Raw genomic sequence first — 23947 nt, 5'->3', positions numbered from 1 at the left:
GGGAAGACCAACTATACCAAAATTCAGCAGGAGCTGGGGAATGTGGATTGGGAGCAGCTATTTGAAGGTAAATCCACATTTGATATGTGGGAGGCTTTTAAAGACAGGTTGATTATAGTTCAGGAGAGGTATGTTCCTGAGAAAATGAGGGATCGAAATGACAAGGTTAGGGAACTATGGATGACAGGTGAAATTGTGAGATGAGCTAAGAGAAAGAAGTATACGTACTAAAGGTCTAGGTGACTGAAGACAGGCAAGCTTTGGAAGAATATCGGGAATATAGGACCAATCTGAAATGAGGAATTAGGAGGGCTAAAAGGGTCATGAGATACCTTTAGCAAACAGGGTTAAGGAAAATCCCAAAGTCTTTTTTTTAATATATAAGGAGCAAGAGGTAACTACAGAAAGGGTTGGCTCACTCAAGTACAAAGGCGGAAAGTTATGCATGGAGTCAGAGAAAATGGGTGAGATTCTTAATGAGTACTTTGCATTGGCATTCACCGAGGAGAGGGGCATGACGGATGTTGAGGTTAGGGATAGATGTTTGACTACTCGAGGTCAAGTCAGCATAAGGAGTGAGGAGGTTTTGGGTATTTGAAAAGGCATTAAGGTAGACAAGTCCCCAGGTCTGGATGGGATCTACCCCCAGTTACTGAGGGAAGTGAGAGAGGAAATAGCTGGGGCTTTAACAGATATCTTTGCAGTGTCCATGAACACGGGTGAGGTCCCGGAGGACTGGACAATTGCTAATGTAGTCCCCTTGTTTAAGAATGGCAGCAAGGATAACCCAGGTAATTATAGACCAGTGAGCCTGACATCAGTGGTAGGGAAGCTGCTGGAGAAGATACTGAGGGATAGGATCTATTCCCATTTGGAAGAAAATGGGCTTATCAGTAATGGGCAGCATAGTTTTGTGTAGGGAAGATCATGTCTTACAAACTTAATAAAATTCATTGAGGAGGTGACAAAGTTGATTGAAGGGGGAAGGGCTGTAGATGTTATATACATGGACTTTGGTAAAGCATTTGTTAAGGTTCCCCATGGTAGGCTCATGGAGAAGGTGAAGTCGCATGAGGTCCAGGGTGTTGTAGCTAGAAAGACAGAGAACTGGCTGGGCAACAGAAGACAGAGAGTAGTAGTGGAAGGGAATTTCTCAAAATGGAAAACTGTGACCAGTGGTGTTCCACAGGGATCTGTGCTGGGATCACTGTTGTTTGTGATATATATAAATGATTTGGAGGAAGTGGGCGGCACGGTGGTACAGTGGTTAGCACTGCTGCCTCACAGCGCCAGAGACCTGGATTCAATTCCCGCCTCAGGCGACTGACTGTGTGGAGTTTGCACATTCTCCCCATGTCTGCATGGGTTTCCTCCGGGTGCTCTGGTTTCCTCCCACAGCCCAAAAATGTGCAGGTTTAGGTGAATTGCCCATGCTAAATTGCCCGTAGTGTTAGGTGAAGGGGTAAATGTAGGAATGGGTCTGGGTGGTTGCGCTTCGGTGGGTTGGTGTGCACTTGTTCGGCCGAAGGGCCTGTAATCTAATCTAATTAAGTATCGGTTGCCTGATTAGCAAGTTTGCAGATGACACTAAGATTAGTGGAGTAGCAGATAGTAAAGGGGACTGTCAGAGAATACAGCAGAATACAGATAGATTGGAAAGATGGGCAGAGAAATGGTAGGTGGAGTTCAATCCAGGCAAATGCGAGATGATGCATTTTGGAAGATCCAATTCAAGAGCGAACTACCCAATAAATGGAAATCTCCTGGGGAAAATTGACATACAGAGAGATCTGGCTGTTCAGGTCCATTGTTCCCTGAAGAAGGCAACATAGGTTAGTAAAGTGGTCAAGAAGGCATATGGCATGCTTTCCTTCATTGGATGGGGTACTGAGTAGAAGAATTGGCACGTCATGTTGCAGTTATATAAGACTTTGGTTTCATCGCATTTGGGATACTGCATACAGTTCTAGTCGCCACATTACCAAAAGGATGTGGATGCTTTGGAGAGGGTACAAAGGAGGTTCACCGGGATGTTGCCTGGCATGGAGGGCGCTAGCTATGAAGAGAAGTTGAATTGATTAGGATTATTTTCATTATAAAGATGGAAGTTGAGGGGGGTCCTGATTGAGGTCTACAAAATCATGAGAGGTATAGATAGGGTGGATAGCAAGAAGCCTTTTCCCAGGGTGGGGACTCAATTACTAGGGATCACAAGTTCAAAATGAGAAGGGAAAGGTCTAGGTTAGGGCAGATATGTGTGAAAAGTTCTTTATGCAGAGGGTGGTGGGTGCCTGGAATGGGTTGCCAGTGGAGGTGGCAGAGGTGGCACTATAGCATCATTAAAGATGTATCTGGACAGATACATGAATGAGCAGGAAGCAACGGGATACAGATTTTTAGAAAATAGGCAGCAGGTTTAGATGGAGGACCTAGATTGGCACAGGCTTGGAAGGCCAAAGGGCCTGTTTCTGTGCTATAATTTTCTTTGTTCTTTGTATAACAACAATAAACTAATATTACCCTTACTATAACCCAGAATATCCCTCTTTTAAGTGGTGAAAATTTGGAAGCAGTGGAGCTCTAAAGATGTCAGTTTGGAGTGAGGGAGGGTGTTCTATTTTGCTAAATCTGTTAAAGGTCCTAATCAGACCACATATGGTGAACAGATTTGGATCCCTTATCTAATGATAAACATATTATCATTGGAGGATTTCAGAGAAATTTCACTAGGTTGAGGGAATTGAGGGAATGTTTTATGAGGTGAGGTTGTGTAAGTTGGGCCTGTATTCTTTGGAACACAGAGGAATAAGAAGTGACCTTATTGAAACACAGAAACTTTTTCAGGAACTTGACAATGCAGATGTGGAAAGGTTGTTTCCCCTGTTGGGGTAGTCTACGAGCAGATGGTATAATCTTGGAATAAGGGTCGCCTTTTTGAAACAGAGATTGGGAGGAATTTCTTCTTTCAAAGGGAAGTGAGTATATGGAGTCCTTTTTCACAGAGCACCATCAAGGTTAAGTACGTTCAAGGGTGAGGTCGACAGATTTTTACTCAATAAGAGAATCAAGGGTGATAGGGAAAAGGCAAAAATGTGGAGCTGGGGATTCCAGGATCATCCAGGATCTCATTGGCTGACAGAGCAATCTCAATTGACTGAATGATCTACTTCTGCTCCTATCACATGATTTATCTCGTAAAATGTTTATCAATATCAGCTTCTTTTGTCAGTCGATTGAAACATATTGTTTTTCAGAAAATTCCCTGTGATTTCAAAATATGATTATCATATTCCAGATTAGATCCCCTACAGTATGGAAACAGGCACTTCGGCCTAACAAGTCCACACCAACCCTCCAAAGAGTAACGCACCCCCCTACATTTACCCCTGACTAATGCACTTCACACGATGGGCAATTTAGCATGGCCAATGCACCTGACCTGTGCAGAGTTGGATTGGAGGAGGAAACCAGTGCACCCAGTGGAAACCCACACAGACAGCTGCCCGAGATAGGAATTGAACCCAGGTCCCAATCACTGTGAGGTAGTAATGCTAACCACTGAGCCACCATGCCACCCAGTTTTACTTACAGGAAATATTATGTTCATGAAATTTTGTTAATTAGTCATTAACCATACCTTGTATTCCACAAACTCTTGTGCCTGTTGGAGTGAACTCACGATGCTTCCTCTGAGAATGCTGGATAGCGTCCCTCTTATAAATAATGTGTGGCTGTTGTTCCCCTCTTTGCCTTGGATGGCCATTGACAGGTTCAATAAGATAGTCACCACTGCGTAATCGGAACAAACCATGCTGCAGAGAAGGACAGGGGGAATTTAAATTTAATTGCACATTTACTTTATTGTTTTGATTTCACCCATAAATATTATATCGTAGAACATAGAACAGTACAGCACAGGAACAGGCTATTCAGCCCACCACATCGCTATTGTGAACTAAATCCTATCTGCCTCCATGTGGCCCATGTCGCTATATTCACTGTCTGTTCACCTTTTAAGCATTGCTATTGTATCTGCTTCTACCACCTTCCCTGGCAACATGTACCAGCACGTATCCCCCTCTGTGTAAAATACATGCCTCACACAACTACTTTAAACATTCCCCCTCTCACCTTAATCTTTTGCATCCTAATATTTATTTTTTTCACCGTGGGAAGAAGACTCCAACTATCCATCTGATCCATGCCTGTCATAATTGTATATACTTCTATTAGGTCACCAATCAGCCTGCAATGCTCTAGCTTTCGGAGCGACGCTCCTTCATCAGGTGATTGACAATCACCTGATGAAGGAGTGTCGCTCCAAAAGCTAGTGTGCTTCCAATTAAACCTGTTGGACTATAACCTGGTGTTGTGTGATTTTTAACTTGTGAAGAAGGTAACCATGCAGTATGGCTTCTTTACCACTTTATCCACTTGTGTTGCCATTTTCAAGGAGCTATGGACTTGCACCCCAAGATCCATCTGAATATGAAAGCTCCCCATGTATTGTCATTTACTGCATACTTTCCTCTTGCATTTGACCTCCTAAAATGCATCACCTCACGCTCGTCCAGAGTAAACGTCATCTGCCACTTCTCTACCGAACTTTCCAACTGCTGTATCCTTTGACAAGCTTCCTCATTATCCACTACTCCACCAATTTTTGTGTCATGATTTGGAGGTGCTGGTGTTGAACTGGGGTGTACAAAGTTAAAAACCACACAACACCAGGTTATAGTCCAATAGGTTTATTTGGAAGCACTAGCTTTCGGAGCGCTGCTCCTTAATCAAGTGGTTGTGGAGTATAAGATCATAGGGCACAAAATTTATAGCAAACATTTACAGTGTGATGTAACTGAAATAATATATTGAAAAAGACCTGGATTGTTTGTTAAGTCTCTCATCTTTTAGAATGGGCATGTTGGTTGCAAATTTACGAACCAGACCGACAGGATTTTCACCCAAATCATTATATAAACAAAAAAACAACAGAGGTCCAGCACTGATCCTTGCAAAACATGATTTGTCACAGACCTTCTGTCAGAAAAATAACCCTACACAACTATCCTCTGCTTTCCAAGACCAAGCTAACTTTGTATTGAACTAACAAACTCACCATGGATCTATGTGACCCATGTGACTTAATCTTCTGGACCAGCATACCATGAGGGACCTTGTCAAATATTTTAGTAAAGTCCACGCAGACAACATCCACTGCCCTATCCTCATCAATCAACTTTGTCACTTCCTCAAAAAATTCAATCAAAGTTGTGAGACAAGACCTCACCCGCACAAACCCATACTGACTATCACTAATACATACATTCTTTTCCAAATGCAAGTACATGCTATCCCTAAGAAACTTCTCCAATAATTTACCTATCACTAGCATAAGGCTCACCAGCCTACAATTTCCTAGATTATCCTGAGCAAAGGAACAATATTGGCTGTTTTCCAGTCACAGGGACTTCACTTGTGGCTACAGTATTCAAAGAACTCTGTCAAAGCCTTAGCAGTCTTCTCTGTTGCCTCTTTCAATATCCTGGGATAGATCCCATCAGACCCTGGGGACTTATCTACTTTAATGTTTTTCAAGACACCCAACACCTTCTCATTCTATATATAGATATGCCCTAGAATATTAAAATATCCATATCAAGTCTTACCATCATCTATGTCCTTTTCTTTGTTGAATACCAATGCGAAGTACTCATGAAGGACCTCAGCCACATCCTCTGCTCTACACATAAATTCCCTCCATTTTCCTTGAGTGGACCTACCCTTTCTTAGCTACCTTCTTGCTCCTAGTATGTAAAATGCCTTGGGATTCTCCTTAATTTTACTTGCCAAGGATATTTCATGGCCCCTTTTAGCCCACCTAATTACTTGTTTAAATTCTTGTCTGCTTCCTTTATATTCCTCAAGGGCCTTGCCTGATTTTAGTTCCCAAAACCTTGCATGTGCTTCCCTTTTCTTTTTGACAAAACTTTCAATATCTCCTGCCAACCAGATATCCCAAATCTTGCCATGCTTACCTTTCATCCTCACCGGAACATAATCAACAGGCCTTTGAAAGACTCCTACATGTCAGCCGGCCCAATCTAATTTCTCTAGTTCCTGTCTAATACTTTTGTAATTAGCCTTCCCCCAGTTTAGCACTTTCATCTGAGAATCAATCTTATTCTTATGCGTAACTATTATAAAACTTATTGAACAATGATCAATATTCCCAAAATGCTCATCCACTGAAGCATTGATCACCTGGCTAGACCCATTCCCTAATACAAGGTCCAGTATGGCCCCCTCTTTTAAACAAAATTTACAGCCCAGGAACAGGCCCTTCGGCCCTCCAAGCCTGAGTTGATCTAAATCTACTGTCTAAACTTGTCGCCCAATTCCTAAGCATCTGTACCCCTCTGTTCCCCACCTACTCATGCATCTGTCCAGATACATCTTAAATGAATCTAATGAAAACAAACTTAACCTACTCAACCTCTCTTCATAGCTAGCACCTTCCATACTTGGCAACTTCCTCATTAACCTTCTCTGCACCCTCTCCAAAGTGTCCACATCCTTTTGATAATATGGCAACCAGTACTGTACACAGTATTCTATATGTGGCCAAACCAATGGCTTGTATAATTTTAACATGACCTGCAAGCTCTCATACTCAATACCCCGTCCAATGAAGGCAAGCATACCATATGCCTTCTTGATCACTCTATCCACCTGCGTAGCAACCTTCAGTGTACAATGGACCTGAACTCCCAGATCTCTCTGCTCATCCACTTTTCCCAAGGCTCTACTGTTTATTGTATAATTCGCTCTAGAAGTAGACTTGTCTAAATGCATCATCTCATATTTGCCTGGATTGAAAACCATCTGCCACTTTTCCGCCCAACTCGCCAGTCTATCTATATTCTCCTGTATTCTTTGACAGTCCCTTATACTTTCTGCTACTCCACCAATCTTTGTGTCATCTGCAACCTTGCTGATCATACCAACAGTGCCCTCTTCCAGATCATTTATGTATATTACAAACAACAATGGATCCAACACTGACCCCTGTGGAACGTCACTGGTCACCTTTCTCCATTTCGAGAAACTCCCTTCAACCACTACTCTCTGTCTCCTGTTGCTCAACCGGTTCTTTATCCACCTAGCTAGAACACCCTGCACACCATGTGACTTCACTTCTCCATTAGTTTACCATCGGGGACCTTATTAAGTGCCTTACTAAAGTCCATGTATATGACATCAACAGCCTTGCTGATCATACCAACAGTGTTCATCTATCAACTTGGTCACTTCCTTAAAGAACTCTATTAAGTTGGTAAGGCACAATCTCCCCCACACAAAACCATGTTGCCTATCACTGATAAGCACATTCTTTTCTAAATATAAATAGATCCCATCACTCGGTACCTTGTCCAGCAACTTTCCCACCACTGACGTCAGGCTCACTGGTCTATAATTACCCAGAATATCCCTACTACCCTTCTTGTACAGGTGGACAACATGAGCAACCTTCCAGTCCTCCGGCACCTCACCTGTATTTAAGGATGCCACAGAGATATCTGTCAGGACCCCAGCTATTTCCTCTCTTGCCTCCCGCAGCAACCTGGGATAGATCCCATCCGGTCCTGGGGATTTGTCCACCTCAATAACCTCTAGCCTACCCAACACATCTTCCCTACTTGATGTCAACATGATCTAGCCTAGTCAAACTTCTATCTCTAATCTCAACATTCATCATGTTCCTGTCCTCAGTGAACACTGGTGCAAAGTAATCAATCAGAAGCTCACCCATTCACTCAGGTTTGACACACAGCCTTCCTTCGTTTTCCTTTAGTGGACCAAACCTTTCTCTAGTTACCCACTTGCTTCTTATATAAGAATAAAATGCTTTGGGATTCTCCTTAATTCTACTCATTAAAGCTATTTCATGACCTCTTTTAGCCCGCTTGATTCCTTGTTTAAGACTGGTCCTACTCTTCCGATATTCTTCCAGGGCCCATTCTGTTCTTAGCTGCCTAGACCTTATGTACGCTTCCCTTTTCCTCTTGGCCAGTTGTACAATTTCTCCTGACATCCACGGCTCTCGAATCTTGCCTTTCCTAAACTTTGCCTTCACTGGGAAATGCCTATCCTGCACTATCTTTAACCTATTTTTGAAAGCTTCCCACATATCAAATGTTGACTTCTCTTCAAATAGCTGTGTCCAATCCACATTTCTGAGCTCCTGCCTAATTTCGATATAATTGGCCTTGGCCCAGTTTAGTTCTCTTCCCTTAGGACCACTCTCATCGTTGTGTACAAGTATTCTAAAACTTACAGAATTGTGGTCACTGTTCCCAAAGAAATCCCCCACCGCAATTCTACCACCCGTTCTGGCTTGTTCCCCAGTACCAGGTCCAGTATGGTCCCTTCCCTCGTTGGAGTATTGACGTACTGCTCTAGAAAACTCTCCTGGACGCTTCTTACAAATTCTACCCCATCCAGACGTCTGACGCTAAGTGTATCCCAGTCAATGTTGGAAAAATTAAAATCTCCCATCACCTCTACCCTATTGCCTCTACATCTTCCCATAATCTGTTTACCTATTTATTTTTCTACCTCATGCTCACTGTTGGGAGGCCTGTAATACAGCCCCAACATTGTAACTGCATCTTTCTTATTTCTCATCTCCACCCATAATGCCTCACTACCCAAGACCTCCATAGTGTCCTCCTTTAGCACAGCCATGATATCATCCTTGACCAGCAATGCAACTCCACTCCCCCCCCCCCCCCCCCCACTTATTTCTCTCCCTGTCCTGTCTGAAGCATCTATATCCTGGAACATTTAGTTGCCAATCATCATGCCCTTCCTTCAACCAAGTCTCTTTGATTGCAATGATGTCACACTCCCAGGCACCAATCCAAGCCCTAAGTTCATCTGCCTACACACTATACTCCTTGCATTAAAGTAGATACATTTCAGGCCACCAGTTCTTTTGCACTCATCTGCTCTCTGCCTACTCTTCCCCTTATTAATGCTATCTTCATAATTCTTACAGTCTGCAGTCTCCACCTCGCTGCCTACTTGTTTTCTCTTCTGGTTCCCAGCCCCCTGCCACATTAGTTTAAAATCTCCCCAACAGCAGTAGCAAAACCTCCCCCAAGGACATTGGTTCCAGTCTGGTTCAGACGTAGACTGTCCATTTTGTAATAATCCCACCCCAGAACCAGTCCCAATGTCCACCAAATCTGAACCCCTCCTTCCTGCACCATCCCTCAAGCCACATGTTCATCCTGCCTATTTTTTTCATTTCTACGCTGGCTAGCACGTGGCACTGATAGTAATCCCAAGATTACTACCTTTGAGGTCCTCCTCTTTAACCTCTCTCCTAGCTCCCTGAATTCTTCTTTCAGGACCTTATCTCGTTTTTTTACTTATATCGTTGGTGCCTATATGCAACTGGCTGTTCACCCTCCCCTTTTAGAATGCTCTGCAGCCAATCGGTGACATCCCTGACCCGAACACCTGGGAGACAACATACCATCTAGGAGTCCCGTTTTCAGCCACAGAACCACCTATACACTCCCCTCACAATAGAATCCCCTATGACTATGGCCCTGCGAGTCTTTTTCCTGCCCTTCTGAACAGCAGTGCCCACCATGGTGCCATGATCTTGGCAAAAGCTGCCCTCTCCTGGTGAGCCATCTCCCCCAACAGTATCCAAAATAATATACATGTTTTGGAGGGAGATGACTGCAGGGGACACCTGTACTGCCTTCCTACTCTTTTTCTGACTTTTGGTGACCCATTCACTGTCTCCCTCAGCAATTCTAACTTGTGGTGTGACCAGTTCACTAAACGTGCTATCCACTACCCCCTCAGCATCGCGGATGCTCCACCTTCTCTCCTCGCAGCTCTGTAAAAATGGAGACCTGACTCCGGAGGTAAGTCCCTTTTTAAGTGGGAAAACTGACCCTTCCCAGCAGCCCTCACTTCAATCCACCTTCTCTCCTCGCTGCTCTGTCAAAATGGAGGCCCGACTTTACTGCACTATCTACATATTGTTGCAAGAAACACTCCTGGATGTACCTAACAAATTCTGCCCTATCAAAGCCCATGGCAGTAAAGAAGTTCCAGTCAATATTGGGAAAATTAAAATCACCCAAGACAATCAGCTTTTGTGAACAGTTTACAGGAAGTCGAACTTTTAAAATTTATCCAGGGCAACTTCTTAAGTCAGTATGTAGAAGTTCCTCCAAGCGAGGTGATCTTCCTAGATTTGGGCAAGTCATTGAAGTATCAGTGATCATACCTCAGTCAAATACAAGATTATTATGACATAGGTCATGACTGTTCCTGAACTACAAAAACCACAAGAAATAACAGCTGATTAAATGATAGCTGCCATTGGGCAACTGAGAAACAGCAAAGCTCCTGAGTAGCCAAGTGAATATAATATCACCTCACGTCATGTCAAACCTATCAAACTGAAAGATTCTATCCTTAGTATGTGTAATCAGCTGATCAATGACTGAAATACATCAATTAAAACCAGGCTGGCATGTCTGATGCAAGATCTGTGTGATTGGACATCAGTTAAAGACAGACGAAAGCTCAGCTCTGATAGTTATCCAAAATCTTTTTAGACTTGAACTGTTAGCTTTTGACCCATATCTTATTTTTCAGCATTTGTACAAGAAAGGCATGTCATAGCTTACACTGGAATTGGAGGTTGTCAAAAATGGATCAACCTGATCTGCTGGTATGAAGGAAATTAGGCCCATTTCACCAACCCAAGTTATCATGATCTCTATCACTACCCTATTTATAGTTCACAATGTTTCCAAGTTTGTGCAATTTGTAAAATGTGTTAGAGTGCCCTACATACCTAAGCTTTGGTCATTACTGTGGTCCAAATAAAACACTGGCCCTTGTATTGACCCCCATGGAAAACCAACGTATATGTTCCTACTGTATATCATCTTCAATTCTGAAAAGTAATTGTATCAGTTTATTACTCAGTTTATAACTCAATTATTACTCAATTATTACTCAGTTTCCTGTCATTCAGCCAATTTCATATCCATCCAACCATTTCCCCTTTTAGAGCATGTGCATGATCTTGCTGACAAGCCTGTTGTCCAGCAATTCAGCAAACACCTTTTGGAAGTCCATATACACCACATCAGCTGCATTATCCTCATTAACCCCTACTGTTATTTCATTCAAAACATATCAAATAAGTCAATTAAACAGCATTTGACTTTAAGATTCGGGCAGTTCTTACTTAATGTACATTTGTGAAAGTGACTGTTAATTTTCTCCCAGGTTATCATTTGCAAAAGCTTTCCCACCACTAAGGTTAACTAGCTGGCCTAGGGTTTCTTGACTTATCAGACACCTTTTTTGAATAAGGGAACAATGTTGCTGATCTTTTAGCATTGCCAAATCTAAGGAAGTTTGGAAAATTATTGCCAATATTTTGCAATTTTCACCTTAACTTTCCTCAGCATCCTAATATGCAGCTCATCTTATCCTGGTGACATCTCAATGAACACATCCACATGTCAGTCAATTCCTTGTTTTTGAACTCTAATTGGTCCCAACCTCCCCTCACCACATGTTTGCAATTTATATGCCTGCACAAATCTCTGGATTTTCTTTTATGTTGGCTGTCAACCTCATCTCATAAATTAATTTTCTTTCTTTTAAACTTCATCTGAAATTTCTACATTCAACTCAGTTCTCACGTGTATTATCAACTTGACATATTTCAAATACCTTTCTTCTGTTTTATCTTACTCTCTACTTCTTATGTCAACCAGGGAACTCTGGTTTCGTTTGTCCTATCTTTTCCTTTTTTGGGAATGTTCCTCAACCACAGTCAAACGATCACCTCTCTAAAGGAACCCCATTGTTCAGTTCAAATTTAGAATGTCAATGTTAAATTCAATTTTAGCTGGGCCAGGTTTGTTTATACCACCACTGAAACTAGCTCACCATCAAGTAATTAGTTTTCCTCTAGTCTGTTCTCTTTCCCTCAGAGTACAACTTGGAGACAGTGCAGTATGAAAGTTTGGTAAGTGTGGGAGTTTAAGAGTTAATCTCTAGTTTACAATTCAGTACCAGTTCCTGCTCGTACTGATAAGATCAGCTGTTTAGTAGAGTTTAAGACAAAAAGGTGGACTGTCAATTCTCTTTTAGGGCCAAGGAGAGTAACAACAATCTCTGAGTGGGTCTGCAGCTGCCTGAATAGTTACCTGGGGCTAACATTTAATCTGGTTTAAACCAGTTTCTGAAACAAAATTTTCGAAGCTGATAACTTCTGGCACTACACTTTGCCTGACTGGAAAGAATGGAAGAAGAAAGCAGAAGTGATAATGATAGGAATTCATTAGTTTGGGAAACAGACAGGTATTTCTGTGACTGAAGATAACGTGTGTTGTCTCCTCGGTGCTACAGTCAGAGATGTCACTAAATAGCTGCAAGGCATCCTGAACGGGGAGGATGCTAAGATGGAGGTTTAGTACAAATTATTTGGAGACGCCGGTGTTGGACTGGGGTGTAAAAAGCTCCTGATGAAGGAGCAGAACTCCGAAAGCTAGTGCTTCCAAACAAACTGTTGGACTATAACCTGGTGTTGTGTGATTTTTAACTTGGTACACATAGATAGAGACAGGAAGAAGAATGAGATCCTGCATCATGAATCCAGGGAGCTAGACAGCAGAATAAAAAAAGTAGCAATCTCTGCATTACTCCTGGTGCCACTTGCTTGTGCACAGAGAAATAGGAAAATAGAGCAGTACAATATATAGCTCTAAAATTGTGCATGAAAGAGTGTTTTCAATTTCTGGATCACTGCGGCCATTTCCGGGGAAGCTGGGACCTGTACAAGTGGAACAGTCTGGACCTGAAGGAGAATGGGACCACCATCCTTCAGGGTGGGTTTGCTAGTGCTCTTGAGATGAATTTAAAACCTGTTTTGCAGAGTGTTAGTACAACAGGGGCATAGTGTATTTCAGTAAAGGAACCAGAGGACGTTCAGCTATGTTGAGCTTGAAGGAAGTAAAGTGGGGCTGCATGGCCTCAACTTTAATGGCAGAAGTGTTTTATATAAAACAAATAAGTTAAGAGGATAGACTGACACATGGAATTGTTGCCATAGAGAGGTGATTGAGAGAGTGGCAGGTCTGTGCTGCCCATTCCAGAGTATACAATCTTCAGGCAGGACATGAGAGGGTGAAAAACAGGAGATGTCTTTGGCAGCTATTCTTCCTTGGAAACTACAGGCTCATACTATTAAGGAGTCGGCTACTGCATTAAGGAGGGATGATACCTTGTAAGCATCTTCAAATAAGGCTTTTTGGGTACAGTTTATGAATAAAAAGAGGGCAGTTACACCACTGGGAGTATACTGTAGACTGCCAAACAGTCAGCAGGCAATAGAGGAGTAGATATGTAGACAATTTTCTGATGTGTGTTAATGGAATAATAGGGTAATTATGTGAAGGAGTTTGCCCAACAGTAGTTAGGAGAGTCATCATGTGAAGGATTTCAGGCATCAGATTTCTTGAAATGAATTCAGAAGAACTTTTAAAATAAATACATAGAAGGGTCGACAAGCAACAGGGCAGTGCTAGGCCTAATTCTGGGGAACAAAGCCAAACATGTGTTCAAGGTGACAGTGGGAGTACATTTTAGTAATAGTGACCACAACATCACACTTTCCCACTTTGTATCCCAGCTGCCACTTGTCACCCATGTGCCTAAACTGTCAACATCCTTCTGCAGCTTCCCCATGTCCTGTCACTTGTCTTTTTGCCATCTGCAGACTGAGGAATAATGCCCTCAATTCCTTCATCCAGTAGGTTAATGTATAACGTGAGTAGTTGCGGTCCCAACACTGACTCCTGTGGAAGTCCACTAGTCAGTGACTGCCATCATGAAAAAGACCCCTTTATCCTCACTCTGTTTTCTGCCAGACAGCTAATCCTCTATCCATATCAATAGCCTGCCGCCAACACCATGGTCTCTTATCTATTTAGCAACTTCTTGTGTAGCACCTTGTCAAAGGCCTTTTGGAAATTGAAATAGACCATGTCCACTGGCTCTCCTTTGAGGTCCTTGCTTGTTACCATCTCAAAGAATTCTAACAAATTTGTCAGGCATGTCAAGTGCATCTCCCTTTTGAGGAAGATGTGCTGACTCATCCCTAGCTTACCATGTTCTTGCAAGTACTCCATAATCTCGTTCTTAATAATGGGCTGTAAAATCTTACCAACGACTGAGGTCAGGCTAACCTGCCTATAGTTTTCTGTCTTCTGCCTCTCTCTCTCTCTTCTTAATGAGTGGTGTTACACTTCCCTTCCCCTCTCAATTCTTTACAGGAATAAGCTCAAGGGGCCAAGTAGCTGCCTTTTGCTCCTAATTCATTTGTATTACTATCCCAGTCCAAGATAGCGAAAGTCAGCAATTAAGCTACTCTGTTTTTGCACATCTCAGTAATTTCCACACGTGTTTTACCCACTTTTATATCTTTGCCAATTGTCCTATAGAATCAATGGACTAATTGACACAGTGGCTCAATAGTTAGCACTCCTGCCTCACAACACTAGGGATCTGGGTTTGATTCCATCCTCAGGCAACTGTCTGTGTGGAGTTTGCACAGTCTCCCCATGTCTGTGTGGGCTTCCTCCGGGTGCTCTGGTTTCATCCCACAGTCCAAAGATGTGCAGTTTGGGTGGATTGCCTATGCTAAATTGCTCATAGTATCCAGGGATGTATAGGTTAGGTGAATTAGGCAGGGGAAATGTTGGATTAGAAGCACAGGGTTGGTTTGGGTGGGATGGTCTTTAGAGAGTCACTGTGGATTCGATGGGCCAAATGACTTCCACACTGTCAGGATTCTATGATTACAATCAACTTTGAACACTCCTGTCATTGCAGTAGTGGGATTTTATGGTTTTAGAAGTTGACATGAGTTTTATTTCATTTAATTTAAATAAATAGATGTGTTTTCCATATTTGATTTTACTTTGGTGTAATGATCTAGGTAACTCACTGACTTCTTTATGATTCACATCACCTTTGTGAGTCACTAATGCGCATGATTTAGGTGAATGCAATATGAATGCAATACATGATGAATAATCTTGCATGCAACTTCAATTCCATTTGAGACATGTCTCTTGCTGGTACATTAAATTAGCCCAAGCATGAAATACAAATGGGCTTTACATCATGTATTCACATTTTTTCTTCTGACACCAAAATCAAATGCTTCAACATAAAAGGGAGAAAGGTCTTAGCACAGTTGAGAGCACTCTCCAGAATATTGCAATATTCTTCTTTACTAAAATAATAACATGCATTTTAACACCTTTTATTCTTTAAGTAAATGCTTCTTGTGCACTTATCTGGTTGCTCTCCATTACTTGCAGCAAACTGGTTTGGTGGGGGGAGGGCAGAGCGATGGTACCGGATGAAATGGCTTTCTGGCGCAATTGGAAATGATGTGAAACAGAAAACATTTTGCAGCCATTGGGAATATAGAAATTTCTGAAGGAGCATGCCAGTGCTGAAAGTGAGATATCGACAATCTTTCTAATGGGGTCCTTGCTATCTTTCCAACTTTCCACAGAACCCAATTTATTTCATGTGTTGCATCAAGCAAACCTTAATAAAACAGTGGTTCATTCTCTCTCAGTTCACGTACTGACATTGGTTAGAAATTCTGCCCACTAAATGGAAGCATTCCTGACTCTATCTCAAACCCTCGGGTCAGTGAGATTACTATAAATTAACATGTGGCAGGAAAATATCTGTGTTGTGACCAGTGAATCTACCTGAGCAAGGTGTGGTGGGGAGTAGGGGCTGGGGGGTGGGGGGGGCAGAGAGGTGGAATATCACTTTTGCTGAAAGCATGAATTTTGAGAAACTTTGAAATTCTAAGCCCAGTTATTGCTGTTCTGCAATCATTTCCACCAAACAGCTCTCACCATATGCACCATTTGGACAAAAGCAGAATTGGAGTAAAAGCTGGGCAATGGTCCCACCACCTGTGTCTTTTAGCAGTAGGGCAAGGGTGGAGGGGAGGTACACAAACTGGAACCAGCCCACCTTCTCCCCAGCTACATAGAGAGTCATAAGACAGGCTGCCAAAATCTGAAGCCTGTACGTAAATGAATACCGAATGCTCCGTTGAGCTTGTTAAAAGCAGATGCCAATATTACCCTGCCCAAGCCATAATACGCTTTGGTATGGGCAGGAACAGGTCACGTGTTTTTTGTTAAAGTTTTTCAAGGCCAGGAAGCAGATGTGTTTTTATCTTCAGAGGGTCATTACTGGGAGATGGTTCCCTCTTCCTGCCTGTCCATCTGAACTTTAAAACCCATCCTTCCACCCACCTCAGCCATTACCCACCTCGCACCTCCCCCCCAAGTCTTTCACCAGCATTATCTCAATTTCACTACCCACCTTGTCCCCCACCCACCTTCGCCAACCACTCTCCACGATGGTCAAGCCTTCCCCGCCCAATACAATACACACCACTGAGCTCTAGCACGGTCAAACCCAGGTGCCAGCTAATTGAATACTCTTGCCACTCAGAGGGCATAATTCCCAATCTGGACTAAAACAGTCCTGGCCACTAATTCCACTTCAGCAGACAGGGTGTCAGGGTGGGGGTGGGAGAGGCGTTTCTGAGCTGTCCACAACATCCCAAAACTTGGCACATCGTTGTCAGGCACTGAGTCCAGATGGCTCTGTGCTAATCAGATAGAAAGTGTAGGGAAGGCAGGTACCCTAGTAGTGCCATGAATATCTTCACAATTTAAATAAATGAGCCTATCCGCTTAATTGGAGCAAGGCCAAAGGCCAAAGGGCTGATGGATGGGTGCAAATTCCATCCAAATGTATTTCAGGCAGAGAGGTAGAAATATATTCCACTTGTTTTAACAGTATTCCTCTTACAGACTTTACAAATGGGTTTTCAAATAACACACACTTGAAAGAAAAATGTGATAATGATGTGGCAAAATGCAGATTATGACCACTTAGAATCCCTACAGTATAGAAGTAGGCCATTTGGCCCAAAGACCACACTGACCCACCCACACCCACCACTCTAATCTTTCCCTACAACCCAGCATTTCCCATGGCGAATCCACTTAGCCTGCATATCCCGGGACACTATGGACAATTTAGCATGGCAATTCACCTAACCTGCACATCTTTGGATTGTGGGAGGAAACTGGAGCACCCGGAGGAAAGATGCAAATATGGGGAGAATGTGCAATCTCCACGCAGACAGTTGCCAGAGCGTGGAATCGAACCCAGATCCCTGGCACTGTGAGGTAGCAAGACTAAGCACTGAGCTGTCTACATCTTTTACAGTTTGCTCAACAGCGATGACAACCAGAATTTTCAACCTTCCCCAAAGCACGCCACTGGTGGAAAACAACAGAAACCTCAAAGAGGTCACAATGTTAATACAATCAAGTCAAAGCTTGCGGATGGAAGGACTTTGTCAGGTATTTATTATTCCCTGTCAAATCATCCACATATCTTAAAGGTATTGATTCTTGCTGGATTGCATTTACTGGCTGCATTCCAATATTTCATAAAATGGCGATTTGTCATAACTTTGAGTGTTGAGAGGCAATTTGATAAATTACAGTCAAAACCTTAATCCTAGTCTTAAACAACATCCACAAAATGTATTTTCTAGCAGAAATCTTCTGATAGCAATCAAGAGTGAGATTTTTTTTCCTCCCTAACCTCAGGGCAGATCTTTTCTCAAGCCTTTTTCCATTCCTGCATCATGTAATCAGGCCACGCACAGGAAAAAAATCCTCATTGATTGACAGCTACTGACGGAAGGCATCTAATAAATACACTTCTCAGAATATCAATGTGATAATTCACTGTCATTTGGCTGAATCTTAAATTTTTTTGGTTAACTCTGAATTGCGATGTTACTTTTTGGAGCGTTTTTTACCACCAGGTGGAGTGAGGTTTTTTTGCTGTACCCCATCAAATGTGTCTCATTAACAAGCTGCTCCACCATAGTAACTTTCATAATCCAACACCACTTTTACACCCATTATTTCCAGAACAACTCAGCATCATTTCTCATGTCAATGCCAGCTCTGAAAGGCTGCTCTACCCTGTTCCTCCTATATCCTTTGTCCACATTGACCAGATATCCAAATCTGACCTACGCCCATTTGCCAGCATTTGGCCCATATCCCTCTAAACCTTTCCGTTTCAAATACCCATCCGGATGCCTTTTAAAAGCATTGGGGCAGCATGGTGGCTCAGTGGTTAGCACTGCTGCCTCACAGCACTAGGACCCCGAGTTCGATTCCTGCCTGAGGTGACTGTCTGTGTGGAGTTTGCACATTCTCCCCGTGTCTGCATGGGTTTCCTCTGGGTGCTCTAGTTTCCTCCCAGGTGGATTGGCCATGCTAAATTGCCCATAATGTTAGGTGCATTAGTCAGGGATAAATATCGGGTAGGTAATGGGGCTGGGTGGCTTACACTTCAGAGGGTTGGTGTGTACTTGTTGGGCTGAAGGTTCTGTGTCCATACTGTAGGGAATCAAATCTAATCATCGGGACAAGGGTTGGCAATCCTGCTTTGCGCCTCACCCTCAATGTTATGGCACTGCAACCAAAAAAACATAACCTGCTCACACTCAAGTGTTGGCAGCTGCCAGGATAGCAGGCACACAGCTCCAGGTGATCACAGCCCATCTAAACATGAATAGAATAGAACCCCTTCTTGTCAATGAATTCCACAATGTTGCATACAGCCCTGTCAGTACCACATATTTATAGTCATTGGCATCCCAAGCTGCAGCACTGACCTTACTACAGGATCAAAATTTCCTAGTATGGTCTTGCACAGATGACATGGGTCACTGTTCTCATGTCTTTGTGGTGCACGACTGAGAGAATCCACACAGGTTACCCACTGGCCCCAGCAAGGAGCCAATAGCATAGACATTCAGCCTCAGAGTGATCTTCACAGCCAATGGGAAAGGATGGCCTTACATTCCTACATCCCTCAGATCACGTTCCAGTATCCGGCACAGTCCTGTCAGTGCTCCCCGGGATTGGCACTGCCACTTGCTCATCCCCTGGAAATGGATTCCAACCTGGAAAATTCTGGGCCTCCTGAGGGACCTTATAGCTGTGACCTTTCCCCATCTGGGTGTTGTTTATCCTCTGCACCACCTCTGGCTGTTCCTGAGCTTGTTGTGGGTCCTGTACCTCCTACATCTGTCTTCACCTGTTTACCTGCAGCTGGCAGGGCCCATGATTCTTGGTGGTAATGGTTAAAAGTGGGAACAGAAGTAGCAAAAGAGTTTCTTATAGAATCATAGTGTCATTTAGTTATACAACACGAAAACAGACCTTCCAGTTGAACTCATCCATGCTGACCAGATGTCCAAGCCTGACCTAGTCCCATTTGCCAGCATTTGGCCCATATCCCTCTAAACCCTTCCTATCCATGTAGCCATCCAGATGCCTTTTAAATATTCTGATGGTACCAGCCTCCACCACTTCCTCTGGCAACTCATTCCATACCCACACTACCCTCTGTGTGAAAACAGTTGGCCCTCAGGACCCTTTTATATATTTTCCTTCTCACTTTAAATCTATGCCCTCTAGTTCTCGACTCCCCCACCCCAGGGAAGAGACCTTGCCTGTTTACCTTATCCATGCCCCTCATGATTTTATAAACTACTATAAGGTGACCCCTTCAACTTCCAACACTCCAGGGAAAAAAAGCCTGAGCATATTCAGTCTCTCCCTACAGCTCAAACTCTCCAACCCTGGCAACATTCTTGTAAATCTTTTCTGCACCCTCTCATGTTTAACAAAATCTTTCCTACAGAAGGGCGACCAGAATTGTACACAGTATTCCAAAAGTGGCTTCAGGCCAGTCATCAACAGAATCTGCTGCAGATGAGCAGAACACATTTCACCACATGTCCCACATTATCTATGCGCCATTCATCCAACCACATTCATGCTCAGCATGTGCATCAACTTGGCGAAGGTGCCACTCTAGCTGAGTGGCCATCCAATGTCATCGAGAAGAGAGTGTGTGCAGCACTCCGATGCAATATCAACTGCAGCACCACATTGAAGTACAGTTCCTCACTGCATTCAGTCCAGACCAACATTACACTTACATGATGGATGATGAAGTGATGTTGTGTAGCTCACACAGGACCCTTGCAAGTTGCAACAATAGTGGCTTCACTTCAGCCAGCAGTGACCTTTTGTTGCTAATTTGCACAATATTGAGATGCCAAGTTGAATCTGCAAGCACAACGGAGATGGAACCTTTGTGGGGAGTGCCAGCCCAACTTGGCTAAGCACTTAAAGATGACTGCAATGTTGAATTTTTAAGTTCTTACTTTATACTCAGAAGGACTTTAATGTTGAACTTCTAACTTTATTTCCTTTTACTGTTTTGTTCCTAAGTTTTTGTACCTAGGTACCTTTGTATCTAAGGTGGGACTGGGAATGCCAACATTATATACATTTCACTGTACTCCTGTATCACAGTACAGTACTTCAGTACAAAACCTAATTCTAATTACTAGACCTGACCCTTAAAGACCCTTACTTGGCCTGCATGGCAAACAGGCGATGCAGTGATTGAAAATTACATATAACTGAGCTTTGCAAACATTTGCTTCATGTTTTCGTTGCTGCAATGTCAGGCATCCAAGAATCACGGCAAAGGTTTGGAAAGCCTTTAAAGGCTAGGAGAGTGAGCAAAGAAGTGGCCGATAGAAAGTGAAGGTGTGAAGTTATGTACTTTGGTTGGAAGAAAAGAGGCATAGGCAATTTTCTAACTAGGGAAAGGTTTAGTATTTGTTCAGGATTCCCTTAAGATTAACATGCAGGTTCAGTTCGCAGTTAGGAAGGCAAGTGCAATGTTAGCATTTATTTCAAGAGGGCTGGAATACAAGAGCAGTTATATACTGCTGAAGCTATATAAGGCAATGGTCAGACTGCATTTCGAATATCGCGAGCAGTTTTGCATCCAGTGTCTAAGGAAGGATGTGTGACCTTGGAGGAGGTCCAGAGGAGGTTCACAAAAATGATCCTTGGCATATGAAGAGCAGTTGAGGACTCTGGATCTGTACTCAGTAGAGTTTAGAAGCATGAGGGAGATCTAATTGAAACTTACAGAATACTGAGAGGCCTGTTTGAAGTGGGTGTAGAGAAGGTGTTCCCACTAGTCAGAGAACGAGGACCCGAGGGCACAGCCTCAGAATGACGGGACGACCCTTTAGAACCGAGATGAGGAGAAATTTCTTCAGCCAGAGGGTGGTGAATCTATGGAACTTATTACTACAGAAGCCTGTGGGGGCCAGGTCATTCAATGCATTTAAAATAGAGATAAATAGGTTCATGAAAGTAAAAGGGAACAAAGGGTATGGGGAGAAGGCAGAAGAATAGATTTGAGAACCACATCATCTGCGATCGAATAATGGAGCAAACCCAATGGACCAAGTGACCTAATTCAGTTCTTTTATCTTATGGTGTAATGGTACAACATGCCACATCACCTTAAGTTCATTTCATTGAATCATGTTAACAGCTCAAGGTGCAAATACATTATCAAATGTGTGCTGACCTCCACAGAAATGGGTAACCAAAAAGTCCTACATGAGATGAAATCTAGGCTAGCATCTGTTCATAATTTTAATGGAGTGCTGAAATTTCAAAAAACAAATGCTATTTTTCACATCAGTGTTAAATCAAGACTGGTCATTTCACCGCTGAAACTACTTGAAATTTTTCTCAACATACTTCGCTGGAAAAGCAAGTCTTGCAGCAAAAAGCAATACTTGTCAGAAGGTTATTTGATAATCAGCAGCCATCTCCCTTTAGTTTTGTTCAGACTCAGTGAGGCTGTAGAAATAGAGAAGAATATAGAGAAATAGAGGAAGTCATGGAGGGGTTTGAAAACAACATGGTAATTTTAAAAGTGAGGCTTTGTTCAATGTAAGTAAGCAAGCAAAAAGGGATGGGCGAACCTAGGAATCCATCAGTTGATCTGTAAGTCAGTGGAAGTCAGTGGATAAGACACCCAGTGGAAGTTCAAACTTAGTTTCTTGAAGCTCAATAAATATTGGTAGGGCTTTCCATCAGCTTACAAACTAATGGTCTCTTACTGGAAGGAGACACAAAACCCCAGCTTGAAGCTGGCAGGCTCCATTGGAATTATCAACCATTCCTGATTGGCAAATCCATAAAATGCAGAGATAGTTTGACAAAAAAATCTCTGACTTTAGCACGGTCAACCTTTCAAAACCACAACTGTACCCTCCCATTCCAGACTGCTGCTGCTAGAGCAGTGGCATGGTCCCACTGACCTTGGGCTAGTTAGTTAATGCCATACAGTTCTGGTCACCGCATTATAGGAAAGATGTGGAAGCATTGGAAAGGGTGCAGAGGAGATTTACCAGAATGTAGTCTGGAAGGGCTTATGAGGAAAGGCTGAGGGATGTGAGGTTGTTTTCATTAGAGAGAAAAAGATTATGAGGTTACTTAATAGAGGCATACAAGGTGATCAGAAGATTAGATAGGGTGAACAGTGAGAGCCTTTTTCCTCGGATGGTGATGGCTAGCATGAGGGGACATACCTTTAAATTGAGGGGTGATAGATATAGAACAGGTGTCAGAGGGAGGTTCTCTACTCAGAGAGTGGTAGGGGCGTGGAATGCCTGCCTGCAACAGTAGCAGACTCGCCAATATTAAGGGCATTTAAATGGTCATTGGATAAACATACAGATGATAATGGAATAGTGTAGGTTTGATGGGCTTTAGTTTAGTTTCACAGGTCAGCGCAACATGGAGAGTCGAAGGGCCTGTACTGCACTGTAATGTTCTATGTTCTATGTTCTTATGATGGGAATTGAAATTCCACATCCTATCTCCAGATCAAAATGAATCCATTTTTCATGTGTGCAGATTTGCTCTAATTGTCTGTTTGTCAGATATATGGAACACTCCATCTTTAGCAGTTACACCGGCACCACCTTCCAACTGTTCCTCCACTACATCGATGGCTGTATCAGCACTGCCTCATGCTCCCACGAGGAGGTTGAACAGTTCATCAACTTTACCAACACCGCCCACCCCAACGTCAAATTCATCTGTACCATCTTGGCAACCTCTCTCCTCTTCCTGGACCTCTCCATCACCGTCTCTGGCAACTGACTAACCACATACACTACAAACCCACTGACACCCACAGCCAAGTAGACTACCTCCTCCCACACTACCTGCTGTAAAAATGCCATCATTTCTAATTCCTCTGCCTCTGCCGCATCTGTTCCCAGGATGACCAATTCCACCTCAGAAATTCCCAGATGGCCTTATTCTTCCATGATCACAACTTCCCTTCCCATGTGGTTAATGATGCCATCCAACACATCTCCTCCATTTCACGCATCACCACCCTTGAACCTCACGCCTCTCAATGCAACAAGAACAGAACGCCCCTGGTCCTCACCTTCCACCCCACCAACTTCCCCACACAACACATCATGCTCCGCCACTTCCACCAACTCCAGATGGACCCCACCACCAGAGATATATTTGCCTCCCCACTCCTATCAGCATTCCAAAAAGACCATTCCTTCCGTGACTCCCTCATCAGGTCCACACTCCCACTAGCCCACAACACACTCCAGGTACCTTTTCTTGCCACTGCAGGAAGTGCAAAACCTGTACCCACACCACCCCCCTCACCTCTGACCAAGGCCCCAGGGGATCCTTCCACATCCGTCAGAAATTTACCTGTATCTCTAACGATGTCATGTACTGCATCAGTTGCACCCGATTTGGTCTCCTCTACATCAGGGAGACAGGATCGTTTCAGAGAACATCTCTGGTATACCTGCACCCACCAA

General features: G+C 43.2%; 1 protein-coding gene across 1 annotated transcript in view; it reads right to left on the bottom strand.

The window, feature by feature from the left end:
* adamts12 (ADAM metallopeptidase with thrombospondin type 1 motif, 12) overlaps window positions 1–23947 on the bottom strand; it is a 569649-nt gene that overhangs the window by 449681 nt on the left and 96021 nt on the right. Inside the window, exon 3 of the mRNA XM_043680588.2 lies at window positions 3638–3812. Within this exon, the coding sequence (XP_043536523.2) occupies window positions 3638–3812 (175 nt within the window). The remainder of the gene's footprint in view (window positions 1–3637; window positions 3813–23947) is intronic.

The sequence above is a fragment of the Chiloscyllium plagiosum genome, unplaced genomic scaffold (genome assembly GCF_037043375.1).
Source record: "Chiloscyllium plagiosum isolate Xiang-an unplaced genomic scaffold, Cpla_swu_hap1 HiC_scaffold_1, whole genome shotgun sequence".
In the NCBI taxonomy this organism is placed as follows: Eukaryota; Metazoa; Chordata; class Chondrichthyes; order Orectolobiformes; family Hemiscylliidae; genus Chiloscyllium; species Chiloscyllium plagiosum.
This window is presented reverse-complemented; position numbering and strand designations above follow the sequence as displayed.